General features: G+C 31.3%; 1 protein-coding gene across 3 annotated transcripts; it reads right to left on the bottom strand.

The window, feature by feature from the left end:
• Nucleotides 1-5,513: 5,513 nt before the first annotated feature.
• Nucleotides 5,514-9,909, bottom strand: LOC107845515 (peroxisomal and mitochondrial division factor 2). Of its 3 annotated transcripts, none has more exons than XM_016689878.2 (2): nucleotides 9,746-9,909; nucleotides 5,514-6,664 (listed from the first exon to the last, which is right to left on the bottom strand). In XM_016689878.2, the coding sequence occupies exon 2, from the start codon at nucleotides 6,654-6,656 to the stop codon at nucleotides 5,799-5,801; it is 858 nt and encodes a 285-aa protein (XP_016545364.2). In that variant the 5' UTR covers nucleotides 6,657-6,664; nucleotides 9,746-9,909; the 3' UTR covers nucleotides 5,514-5,798. The 3 variants fall into 3 exon arrangements, with proteins under 3 accessions (XP_016545364.2, XP_016545362.2, XP_016545363.2); XM_016689876.2 differs by having other exon boundaries at nucleotides 9,688-9,874; XM_016689877.2 differs by lacking the exon at nucleotides 9,746-9,909 and adding an exon at nucleotides 7,197-9,689.
• Between the last annotated feature and the right edge of the window lie 3,602 nt (nucleotides 9,910-13,511).

Here is a 13,511-nt window from a genome sequence, read left to right as displayed (position 1 = left end):
CAATATCACAAAAATTTGAACAGGAAAAGTAACATATATTATTTGAAAATTACATAAAAAGTATTATAAATTACAATAGTTAATAGTTTAAAATATCTAAAAAAAAATATAATGAATCTGTTATATATTCAAAAAAAAAAAATACATAATAAATTACAACATTTAATAACTTAAAATATCTAAAAAAACAATTAATCTGTTATATATAGCAGAAAATACATAAGAAAATATTATTAATCACAATAATTAACAACTTAAAAAATTTAAAGGATATAAAATATTTCGTTGACTCTCGAAATTATATCAATGTCACTCAAATTAGAATAGTAAAAAAAGTTATTATAAATCTGAATAATTAAAAATCTAAATTATTTTTAAAATATAATTGATTATCAATGTCACAGAAGTTTGAACAAAGGGAGTATCATGTTTTATTTGAAAATTACATAAAAGGTATTCTAAATTAGAAGAGTTAACTAATTTAAAATATTTTATTATATATTTCATAATTACTATGTGAAAAGTAAAAAAAAAACAATTGACTCTCAAAATAATATGAGTGTCATATTAATAATTTAAAATATTCTTATACAAATTTTATTAATCTAAATATAATAATATATGTCTAACTAGAAATTTATAACCAAACAAAATAAGGTTTTAATTAAATGATAGAATTACATGTAATATAAAATTTTCAATGATCAATATTGGGTCGTGCGTAGCACGATCATAGACAACTAGTATATATATATAACCTACTCTACATTTCTCTTTCATTTCTATAAACCTATTTAATTTTTCGAAAATCTATTTAATCGTGAAGATTCCTATAAATAAAACACATCATGTCAAATTTTTGCTACAATTATGATTTCGTTTATTTTCTTGTTAGTTGCTACTATTTCTGTTTTATGCATATTTTCTTATCAGTTAAATAGAAAATCGAATCATTAAGGACTAAAACCGACAAACCAAAAAACAATAAAAGATATCTTATTGATTTAATTATTTGTTTAGCATATTTGAAAATCGATAACCGATAAACAAAACTGATAATAGATAAAATCGAACCGAACCGATCGATGCACACCCCTAAATACTCCTCTCCTATTTTATTTTTACTTTTATGGACACATACCTATTCACCATTTGGATTGGATATGAAATTTTTTGCTTAAAATTTATCAGATCAACAAATTATAATACGATAGAAATTTTATTACCTTAGTTAAGATGGTTATATGAATTTTAATGATGTGGATGAGGATTCGATTCTCTATCATATAATTTTCAAAAGTAGTCAGAAACAGTTACCACTTATGTTTGGAGTTATACTCCCTTCTATTTTATTTTTCTTTTTATGGAACGTAAGTTAGAATTGTTCGGATTGGATATAAAAAAAAATTCTAAAATTTTATTAGATCAATAAATCATAATGCCATAGGAATTTCATTAGCTTAGTTAGGATTATTTAAATTTTAATAGTGTCATGAGAATTTAATTCTCTATCTTATGATTTTTCTCATCGTTTCATCTTTCCTTATCCTCGTCTTTTAAATAATAATAATAATAATAATAATAATAATAATAATAATAATAATGTACTCGCGTCGTTTTATTTTATATGACATACTTTAACCGAATATGAAGTTTAAGAAATAAAAAAAGAATATGACATACCACTTTATCAAATTATTTTTTATTAAAAAATATACTATTATTATCTTTAATTAAGTGGAATCAATAAGAGTAAAAGTGAAATTGTGTGTTTAAATAGTTATCAAATAACAAAAGATGACATTCGTTTTAGAACAGGCCCAAAAAAAATTGTGATGCATAAATGAGACGAAGAAAATATATGAATTGTCTATACGATGGATAATATATAAATTATTGCTCGTGATTAAACTAGTGTTTGACTATATATTTGGATGAGAAAATGAAAATTTATCTTCAAAAAATTATCCAAATTAGTTTTTGATTTTGGGACTTTCACTCACAAAATTTTAAATTTTTTTCAACTAAGATTTTACGTATAAACACAGTTTCAAAAACTTACATTTTTAAATTTTAATTTTAAAATCTATGACGAAACAGGAGTTAAATCAAATCACATGCTTCCTTTGCCAATGTAGTACTAATTCTTATGCTTTGTCTATTACAATGTACGATTTGGTAGGCACAATGCAAAGTATCCAATTATTTATAGCTAAAAATAATTGAGATATTTAATTTCATTCACTTTTCTAATTTTTGTTTCAGCGTGTTAATTTTACTTGATAAAATATTTTTTTGGTTAATATTTTTTTCGATCTCTACACATTTCATTACTCCATACGACGTTTCCTCAGCCTTTATTGTACTCCAGCTTGATAATTTTCATCATCTAGAGACGATTTACGCCCAATTATTTTGAATAATACTTGCATAGTTGCAGTTATGTACTCTATTATTATGACTATTGGGATCTAAAACGATCAGTATAAATACTAAAAATTACTATAATCTACCCAACTAATTTGAAATTGAAATTGAGACATGGTTGATTTAGTATCCTTAGATTAAAAAATTTTAAATAATTGTTCATCCATAATTTACACAATGTCTTTAAAAAATAGCAATTTTTTACAATGGCAATTGTCCGAATATATGATCATAATATTAAAATCCTCTAATAAACACAATTTGCATAAAGAAAACAATCTTTTTAATGTTTTAGTTTTGTTACTATATGTTGTGTTACTCTTTGTCGTTTTGTTAAACCTCTAGTACATTTTTTTCTTTAGACAGTATTTTGCCTTGAATCGAGTATTTATCGAAAATAGTTTATCTACCCCATCTCTGATGTGGTGGTTGAAATTGCGTACAGCCGTACACTTTATCCTTTTCAAACTCTATTGTGTGAATATGCACTGAGGGATCGTTTCGTTGAGGAACAAGTTATTTCAGGATTAACTATCCCGAGATTAGTTATCCCATCCTCAAGAAAGGATAAAAATAACACTACAATCGTAAAAATGAATTATCTCATGCATTTTATTCTAACCAAACATGGAACAAACTCATCCTAAATTAATCTCGAGATAAATTATCCCTTATCCCTACTGCCAAATGACCCAGGAGTATATTGTTATTGTTGTCCAATAAAATTAAGATAATAAGGGATCGTTTGGTAAAATGTATAAGAATAATATAAAATATGGTGTATTAATAATACTTATATTAGCTATGCTTGCATTAGTTATATTTATATTTTTCTTATGCGGTATTTAATTTGATGTATTAAAAATAACATAAATTACATAATTTCTAACAGAAAAAAATTATAAAAATACCCTCCATATATATGTCGAAAAGAATGCAGCAAATTTTTTTATGAACAATTGTGTCTTTAATCATGTCAATGTGTGCATTAAATTCATTGTATTACTGATGCCATAAATTTTGAGGTATTAATAATGCATAACTCAATACACAAAATAGAGTTTATAACTAATCGCTTCATGGGTTAAAAAATATACTAAACGACCCCTAAATTGAAATGGAAGGAGTAGGAGTATTTAATGAAAAAACTTTTGCCTTGATATTCAAGCAAGGCCTAAGGTGTCATGTCAGTGGCAATTAATTGTTTGATTTCACAAGACTAAAAAGTAGCAGCTGCTATTTATTGCCTAGGCCAAAATTAACATGGCTAGCTTACAACTTTGAGCTACATCTACAACTTTATGCACTTTAGTCTGGTCATAATTAGCAAGAAATAGTACTAATTAGACATTTTTGGACTCCTATCTTTCAAAAATAATTACTGTCATGAAGTTTCAAATTCCACATATAAAAAACTCGATGACAACGGTAATGTCCCTAAACTTCGTGATACAGAAGACCTCTTACATGTTCAGAAGCAGTTCCAGAATTTCAAGTTTACATTATGAACGATAGGAGGACAACAATTGGATACGGGATAAGTTATGTACACATATTAATAAGTGGAATTACAAACAAAGCGTCTTCGGGTTAAAAACAAAAAAGGTCCAAATCAAAGCTAATGGATTCTACGGAACCCTTAGGGGTCGTTTGGTTGGAAAACAAGTTGTTTCGGGATTAGCTATCCCCACCCTCAAGGAGGGATAAGAAAAATACTACAATCCCGGAATAATGTGTTATCCCATGCATTTGTCCCGAACAAACATAGAATAAGCTCCTCTTCTAGATCAATCACGAGATTAGTTATCCTTATCCCTCCTATCAAACGACACCTTAAACTTCAACGGTATATTCGTGCCGATCGGCATCTTTTTGGCAATAGTAAACAACAGCATTCACTAGAAAAAGGAAGTGCAAGAACACCATCTCTACCAACATGGGTTGTGGTACGGTGGTGGGACTGCTCCACCCTTAACCAGAGGTCTCGGGTTCAGCCCTGTATATGGAGAAAATTCTGTTGGAGTGCTACGCCCTTTATGGGCCCTGCAACGCGCGATCCGGATTAGTCGGGGCTCCATTGTGGGTACCGAACACCGGATGGGGAAACCAAAAAAAAAAGAACATCTCTAATTCATCATTCAAGAGGGAGGTTATAAAGCATATACCACCAAAAATAGTAGCTACGCCTCAGTCCCAAACAAGTTAAGAGTCTATAGAATCCCCACTTTCATTTCAGCCAATTCATGATAGAACCCTAATATACCACTAGCCAAAACCTTATACATCATTTAGCAAAGGAGAGGTTGAATGACAAGAAACAATCAAAAAAACAAATAGCAGATGAGAGGTTGAATGACAAGAAAGAATCAAAAATATATGAAGGGAAGTAGGGAACATAATCAAATCTGAGTAACAGTTTAGCAAACACGAATCAGCAAGCTACGATATATATCGCGCAATGTGTAACGAAAGGTTTTCATTATTGCCATGGTGAAGCAAGAATTCTTGAACTAATATACCACACATTTGAATGTAAAGAGGCATGAATCTACAAATCATACAGCATTTTGCAGGATGAAGGTTAGCACGAAAACTTAAAAGACCTTAAAGACATACACCGCAATCAACAGAACTACAAAGTGAAGGCAAAAGGTCAACCAACAAAATTAGAGGTCAGTAATTTCATTGCAGCACCTCGTTTATCAGACCAGAGCCACTACAAAGAACATACGACTACCTCTACAAACACACGTACAAAATAATGAAATACAGATCATTTCTAGTTTCCTCAATACTAAAGCGACATTTCATCGTCGGCAGGCATCAGTCATTAATCTATTCAGAAGGAGTTGTCATATGATTGCAACAGCAACAATGTGGCTTCGAAGGAGCCTCTAAGTAGTGCGGACTCCTCCCTTTCAATGCCGCGCCCGTGTCGGATTCTCCACAAATACACTAGTTTTGGTGAATCCGACATGCACCTCTAGACATTTTTGAAAAGTCCGAGCAATATAGAGGAGCATAGCACCAACACTTCAGGTAGATAAAATAATAAACCTAAGGAGAGTTAAATTCGGACTCCATTATTCAAGACAATCCAGTACTATTTATGAAATAAGTACTTCGGAGCAACACAAAGCTTTCTTTGTATGTTTGCACCAACAAACTTGTTTAAATGATCAATTTAGCAAACAAAACGTAGATCGTGATCACTGGCCAATTAAGATAACACATCCAATCTAGTATCATGTGAGATTAAAAGAAAAGCTAAGTGAGAAAGCTCAACATAACCAAGGCGCTATCAAAAAATTGTAACGGCCATACTTGGTCAGGTGAAAAAAACCTCAACTTCTTCGAGACAAGCTCTGTGTTTATGGTTTTCTTGCATATCGAAGATAGCACAAAATGCCTGCCACAGCAACTGAAGATGCAGCCACCACTAGTAAGTCTACTTTGCCACCGAGAGATTTAACCTCATCCTCCGCTGGAAAACCATTGACATTGCTGTCAACGTCTCTTTCAGTAATTAATGTTTCCTTCTCCTCCAACTCGGTCACTCTACCTGTCATCTCCATTAACCTCTTCTCCAACTCATCTTTCACCATGCGAAGCGCCTCCTTCTCCTTTTTCCACGCCTCGTTGTTCATCACGGTAGCTTGTAAATCCTCGATCTTTTTCTTTAGACCTCTAATTTCTTTTTCCTTTCCTTCTACTTCAGCTCTCTGATCTTTTTCACTAGCTTCCAGTTTATTGACTTTCACCAATAACAAGTTCCTTTCACTCTCGATAGCACTCAATTTCACGCTCTTTTCATTCTCACTACTCTTTAACCCCTCAAGAGCTAACTTCAGTTTCGATAGCTCAGAATTAGATTCTTCTAGATCATTCATTGTAGTTATGAGATCATGCTGTAGACGAGATTGTTCACCCTCAAGTTCTGCTGCTCGGGCAGCTACCGATCCTAAAGACTTAATCTCTGACTCAAACTTCTTCATCTTCTTCTGCAACTCGGCCTTTTCATTCTGGATTTCCTCAATCGAGTGCTTAGATTTCTCCATCTTCTCTTTGATGACTTGGTTCTCACCAAAAAGTTGATTATTCTCTTGCTCTAAAGCAGCTATCTTTTGAGTCAGTGGAGCGGTTCTCAATGCAGCATCGGAATCTTCCTCTCCTTCGATCTCCACTGCATCATCAAAAACATCCCCATTGGCAGCATTCTCATCCGCCATAGTTAAACCTGAAATTAATCGAACAAATATACAACAACAATTACCACGGCTCAGTCCCAAATAAGTAATCAAGAATATTCCTTTCAATCAATAAATCCAGGAAAACAAAACTTCAAGAACGTTGAGAAACACCCAGTTCCACTAACCGAGAAATGAAAATTTCCAATATCACCCAATGATGAAAAATTAAATTAATTTGAAAATTTGACAACAAAAACAACAACAAACCCGGTGTAGTCCTGTAGGCGGGGTCTACGGAGGGTCGATTGTACACAGACCTTACCCTTACCCCTACCTCGAGGAGATAGAGAGGTTGTTTCCAAAAGACTCTCAGCTCGGATCAAGCAAATCAGATCAGTTAAAAGAAAATACACCCAATTCACTGACCTAGAAACGCAAATTTTTAAAATCACCCAACGATGAAAAACTAAAATAATCAGAAATTTTGACAAACACTCAATTCACTTGACCAACAACAACAACAACATTCCTAGTAAAATTCCATGAGGGAGGTCTGGGGAAGGCAGAGTGTACGTATACCTTACTTCTACCTCATGGAGGTAGAGAGACTGTTTCCAGAAGACCCTCGGCTCGAGTACAGCTCATCAAAATATGTGTGAAAGCGATAACAAAGCCACAGTGAAGAAAACATAGCAGCTTGTCAAAGGAAACAGTAACAACAACAACATAGTGTGATAACTATAAACCAGGAAATCAAAAGCAATAGACTATAACTCTACAAGAATAAGGTTGTCACTATGACAAGACAACACTTCACTACCCACTAGTCCTCTACCCAAATCAGCGACCTCCACCCCTCCTATTTGGGGTCGTGTCCTCAATAAGTTGAAGTTGTCCCATGCCCGCTTGTCTAATCACCTCCCCCAATACTTCATCGACCTATCTCTACCTTTTCTCGTACCCTCAGACTGTTTTCGAAAGACCCTCGGCTTGAGTACAGCTCATCAAAATAGATGTGAAAGCGATAACAAAGCCACAGTGAAGAAAACATTAGCAGCTAGTCAAAGGAAACAGTAACAACAACAACATTGTGCGAAAACTATAAACCAGGAAATCAAAAGCTATACGCTACAAGAATAAGGTTGTTACTATGACAAGACAACACTTCACTACCCACTAGCCATCTACCTAAATCAACGACCTCTGCCCCTCCTATTTGGGGTCATGTCCTCAGTAAGATGAAGTTGCCCCGTGTCTTGTCTAATCACCTCCCCCAATACTTCGTCGACCTACCTCTACCTTTCCTCGTACACTTAGACTGTTTCCCGAAGACCCTCGGCTCGAGTACGGCCAATCAAAATAGGTGTGAAAGCGATAACAAAGCCACAATGAAGAAAACATAGCAGCTAGTCAAAGGAAACAGTAACAACAACAACATAGTGCTAGAACTATAAACCAGGAAATCAAAAGCAATACACTACAAGAATAAGGTTGTTACTATGACAAAACAACACTTTAATACCCACTAGCCCTCTAACCAAATCAGCAACCTCCACCCCTCCTATTTGGGGTCATGTCCTCAGTAAGTTGAAGTTGTCCCATATCCTCCTGTCTAATCACCTCCCCCAATACTTTGTCGACCTACCTCTACCTTTCCTCGTACCCTCAGATTGTTTCCGAATGAACCTCGATTCGAGTACAGCTCATCAAAATAGGTGTGAAAGCGATAACAAAGCCACAGTGAAGAAAACATAGCAACTAGTCAAAGGAAACAGTAACAACAACAACATCATAGTGCGATAACTATAAACCAGGAAATCAAAAGCAATATAATACAAGAATAAGGCTATTACTATGACAATTGACAACAACACTTCACTACCCACTAGCCCTCTAACCAAATCAGCGACCTCCACGGAGCGAAGCCAGGATTGCAACTAAGGGGGTTCAATATTTGAAGAAAACTTAGCCGAAGGGGGTTCAACACCTACTATAGATACATAAAAACTAATTTTAAACATGTAGAAATGGTATATTTTTCCGTCAAAGGTTGGCTCCGCCTGTGCCTCCACCCCTCCTATTTGGGGTCATGTCCTCAGTAAGTTGAAGTTGTCCCATGTCCAGTCTAATCACCTCCCCCAAAAGCAGTACACTACAAGAATAAGGTTGTTACTATGATAGCCAACACTTCATAACGCACTAGCCCTCTACCCAAATCAGCGACCTCCACCCTCCTATTTGGGGTCAAGTACTCAGTAAGCTGAAGTTGTCCCATGTCCTCCTGTCTAATCACCTCCCCCAATACTTCGTCGACCTACCTCTACCTTTCCTCCTACTCACTATCTATGTTGCTTGGACTCTTCAAAAATGTCGAGGGATGTGTGTCGAATACACCAAAAATAGTGGATATTTGGCGAATCCGACACAGGTGCAGCAGCCTTTTTATAGAGTCCAAGCAACATAGCCCACTATATCAAACTTCTCACACCTCCTCACTAGCCCTCTTCTCCTCATCACATGCCCGAACCATCTCAGCATGATTTCTCTCGTCACACATGACACACCCAATTCACATGACCCAAAAATGAACAATTATTATTTTTTTTCAAAATCACCATAAGATGAAACACTAAAAATATTCAGAAAAAAAATTAACAAACACCCAATTCATCACTGACCCAAAAATGAACACAACAACAACATACCCAGTGTAAAATTCCCAAAATGGCCCAATGATTAAAAAAAAAAATAAAAAGTAACTAATCATAAAATGTGACAAACACCCAATTCACTAGCCCATAAATGATTTATTTCTTTTCTAAACCACCATATGATTAATTGGCTCTATTACAAATACAGCATTTCCCTTCCTAATATGTATTTTACAAAAAAAAAAAAAATAGAATCTACCCTTCAATCCCAAACTAACAAGATCGTCAATATCCACTTTCATTTCATATATATATACACACACACTCAAATTTTGCAACTTCAAATCAAAATTTACACTCTATAATATTATTATTTTTTGTTAAAAAAGAAAAAGGCATTGGTGAATGTGGCAGCTGACCTGAGAAATGAAGAATGTGAATTGGATTGGAATTTTAGGGTTTTGATTTGTTACTTACTGTATTTGATTTTGATTTGATTTGATTTGATGATTCTGAAATGATCAAAAAAGAATTACTACTACTTTGTGGAAATGGTAAGGTGGCCAATAATAATGATTCTATTGTGATTTTTTTGATTAGTGGGGTGCCATGTGACTCAATTTTAGTTGTTAAGACATAAAAGCCCAATTGGATTAGTAGAAAAATAACATAAATATACACCTTAATTTATTATTTTTATATAAATTTTCGTCCTTTTAAAGTAATCAAAAAAATTTCAATAATTGTATATCTTCATTGAATGTATCGAAAATTAATTGGAATGACAAACCCAAAATAAATAAATATATATATATATATATCATGAGCTAATTTTATATCTTTACAAAGGAAAAAATGTTATTCATTGGATATATCGAAAGCTAATTATGTATTTCGATAGACTTAAAATATCAAAATTTTAATAATCATACAAAATATCAAGATTTTCCTTTAATTAAACTTCAAACGGTCAAAATTTATATTATTTGTCCTAAATTTAAGGGAAAAGGACATGGGCTGACCTTTTTAAAAAAAAAAAAAGGGAAAGGACGTGGCATGATCATTTTTTTTTTAAAAATGGCCCATTGAAAAGGTGGACATGTTGTAGCCAGTCGGCTAAAGTAATTCCTCTTTTTAGCCATTTGGCCTAGTTGAGCAAATGCAGTCTCTATGCTCAATTGATACACTTTTATACCACATTGATACACTTTTATATTATATTGATACACTTTTTAAAAAAGAGAAAGGAAATTCTATGCAAGCACATGTTGTCCCTGTACCCACTTAATACTCTTTTATACTACATTAATATATTTTATACTGTATTGATACACTTGCAATGTCCATATACTCAATTGATATTCTCTTATATTAGATTGATATATTTTTTAGAATCCATGTAGAAACTACATAAAGTTGTATAGAATATGTATCTAAATAATAATTGTAGTTAAAAATTGTATAGAATGTGTATATCTATTTATTTTTGATTTTGACTTGTTTTATTTATAGTTCCTCTTTTGGACTTGCAATAATGTTGGGGGGGGGGGGGGGGGGGGGTGTTTTTTAGATTTGGGGAATTGTAGTTGAACTATTGAAGAAAGTTGGAGTTAGGTTTTTCATTTTGAGTCTGAGTTGCATTATCTGCTCCTTAAAATCCTATGTATTTGTTTTGGTCAAATAAAGTTTCTTATAATAAAACTTTCATATGTTTTTTTTTATAGCCAATGTCATCATTCCATAGATATACATAATGCATGTTTCAATGTATAACAATTGTGGTTATGCGAATTTCAAAAAAGCAATAGACTTTTCAAAAAAATAAAAAAAACTGCAAAAAAAAAAGTATAAAAATAGTGAAAAAACACAAAAGGGCAGTGATATTTTTATAATAGAATGAAACATTATTTTTTTTAAAAAAAAAAAGAACATAAAAAAGCAGTAAAATTTTAAAAAATAAAATCAACTAGCATTTAAAAAAAATTGGGAAAAAACGAGAAGTAACTAACATGCAAAATCCACACTTTTGCTTTGCAAAAGGAAAAGTTGAATTGTGATGCTTAATGGCCGAATTGTGATGCTTAATGGCTATTTACTGGGTTTTTAAATTTAGATACTAGTTTTGTGGAATTATTTTTAGTTTTAGGTGTTATTTTTGTCCTTTCCCCTTTAAAAAAATGGCCACAATTTAAAAAGATGACAACTGTAGCCAGTCGGCTTACTAGAAAAAGTTACATATTATAGACAAAATACTATATTAATTACATGACATGGTTAATGTTTTAAAAAATTACAATTCACAGTCATTTGATAGTTAAAAGTCAGTTTATTTTGTGGGCCCTGTATACAAATATATTAAGATTTGTATATATCAATTTTCTCTCTCATATATTTATTTTTGATATTTTTTTTATATTCTCTCTCTATCCTATTGACTCAAAAAAAGACAACAATGGAATATCAAAATACAAGATTTTTTATGATATTTTCTTCAACTATTTTTTCCTTATTTTTCTCTCAAAATCATTCTAATATCCTTGATTTAAAATTAAAGAAACAACAACATTGGCAACATCATAATACATGATTATTCAAGAGATCTTCTTTAACCTTTTCTCCTTATTTTTCTCTCAAAGTCATTCTAATATCACAAAATATAATCCTTGATTTTTCTGTGGTAAATTATTTTTGCGAATTTTTCACCACAGAAAATCAGTTTAGGATATTTATTGACATTAGATTTAATTTTTTAAAATTTTTTATATATTATGTCAGTTAGTTGTTAAATTTCTTCGTTGTTCATATATTTTACAAAAAAAAAATAGAAAAGGGGAAGCACTCCCCCATTTTTATAATTTTTTTATTTTTGCGGATTTTTATTTTATAATATAAATTTTAATATATTATGTAAGTCACTCCCCCATTTTTTTTTATGGATGATTTATCAAAAACAAAAAAAAAGGAAAGAATTTTGCATCTTCTAGCAAGGCGGAAAGAAAAAAATATTTTAAGGTATCTAAATCTAAAAGGGGCAGCAATGAAGTTGACAATGATTACGAGGTTTTTTTGTATATATTCTCATGAAACAGAATTGTTGGTCAATATACATTTTTGTTTCAATATATGTAGATACGTATACTTTTTTTTGTAGAATAATACATGCATATATACATAGAGTTAGAGTGTATGTATGTATATACAGTTTGTATTTTTGATATATGTATATACAAATTACATATATGTATATACAGTTAACTTTCACATATACATTTTGAAGAATAATGCATATGCAGATATATATAGTCTTAGAGTGCATATATGTATATACATTCAAATTTGTTATTATGTAAAACATTCAAATTTGTATATACAGATATACAAACAACAGATATATAAATAATAAACAGCAATTTTGACTTGAATATATGTATATTTTGTTTGCAATATCGTTTACAAACAACATTCAAATTTGTATATATAGATATACAAACAACAGATACACAAATAATAAACAACAGTTTTGATTTGAATATATGTATACTTCATTTGCATATTTGTATAGATAGATATACAAACAACATATATACAAATATCAAATTTATGTAAACTAATATACAGATATACAAACAATAGATATACAAATAATAAAAACAATCTTTGTAACCTTTAAAAAAGATATACAAATACGATTATACACTTATGTTAACAGATATACAGAAATTCAAATATACTATTAATAGATATACATAAAAAAATATTAAAGGACTGTCAATATGTATATTATGAAACATGCAGTAGAGTAATGAATGAATATATCACACAAATTGCAATAACAAATGGGATTTAGAAAAAGAAAAAAAAAACAACACAAACAGGGATTATAACCTTTTAACAACTTCTGTGAAAAAAATCAAAATTGCGAAAATAAAAATTGAATACGAAAATTGAAACACAAAATTACAATTGAAGTTATTGTATACAAAAATAATAGTAATTACAAAATTGACAATTTGAAAGTGTTTGAAGTTTATATTGTGCATTCAATTTCGAAAATCCAATTCAAACCAATAATAAAATCAATTTTCATTATGTTGAAATTGAATCAATTTTTATTGCGTATTAGATTCAAAAAAGGATTTCAGTAAATAAATTCAATTAAAAAAATAATTTGCGTAAATCGTATATACCAGAATTTTGTATGCACGAATTACCAACTTTCTCTTGTAGATCTCAATTTTAATAA

The sequence above is a fragment of the Capsicum annuum genome, chromosome 10 (assembly GCF_002878395.1).
Source record: "Capsicum annuum cultivar UCD-10X-F1 chromosome 10, UCD10Xv1.1, whole genome shotgun sequence".
Taxonomy (NCBI): domain Eukaryota; kingdom Viridiplantae; phylum Streptophyta; class Magnoliopsida; order Solanales; family Solanaceae; genus Capsicum; species Capsicum annuum.
Note: the sequence above shows the minus strand (reverse complement) of the source record. Positions and strands in the feature narration are given on the sequence as shown.

What these genes read in the sequence shown, in the direction of transcription:
- LOC107845515 (XM_016689878.2), bottom strand. Translation starts at nt 6,656, where the DNA reads ATGGCGGATGAGAATGCTGCCAATGGGGATGTTTTTGATGATGCAGTG.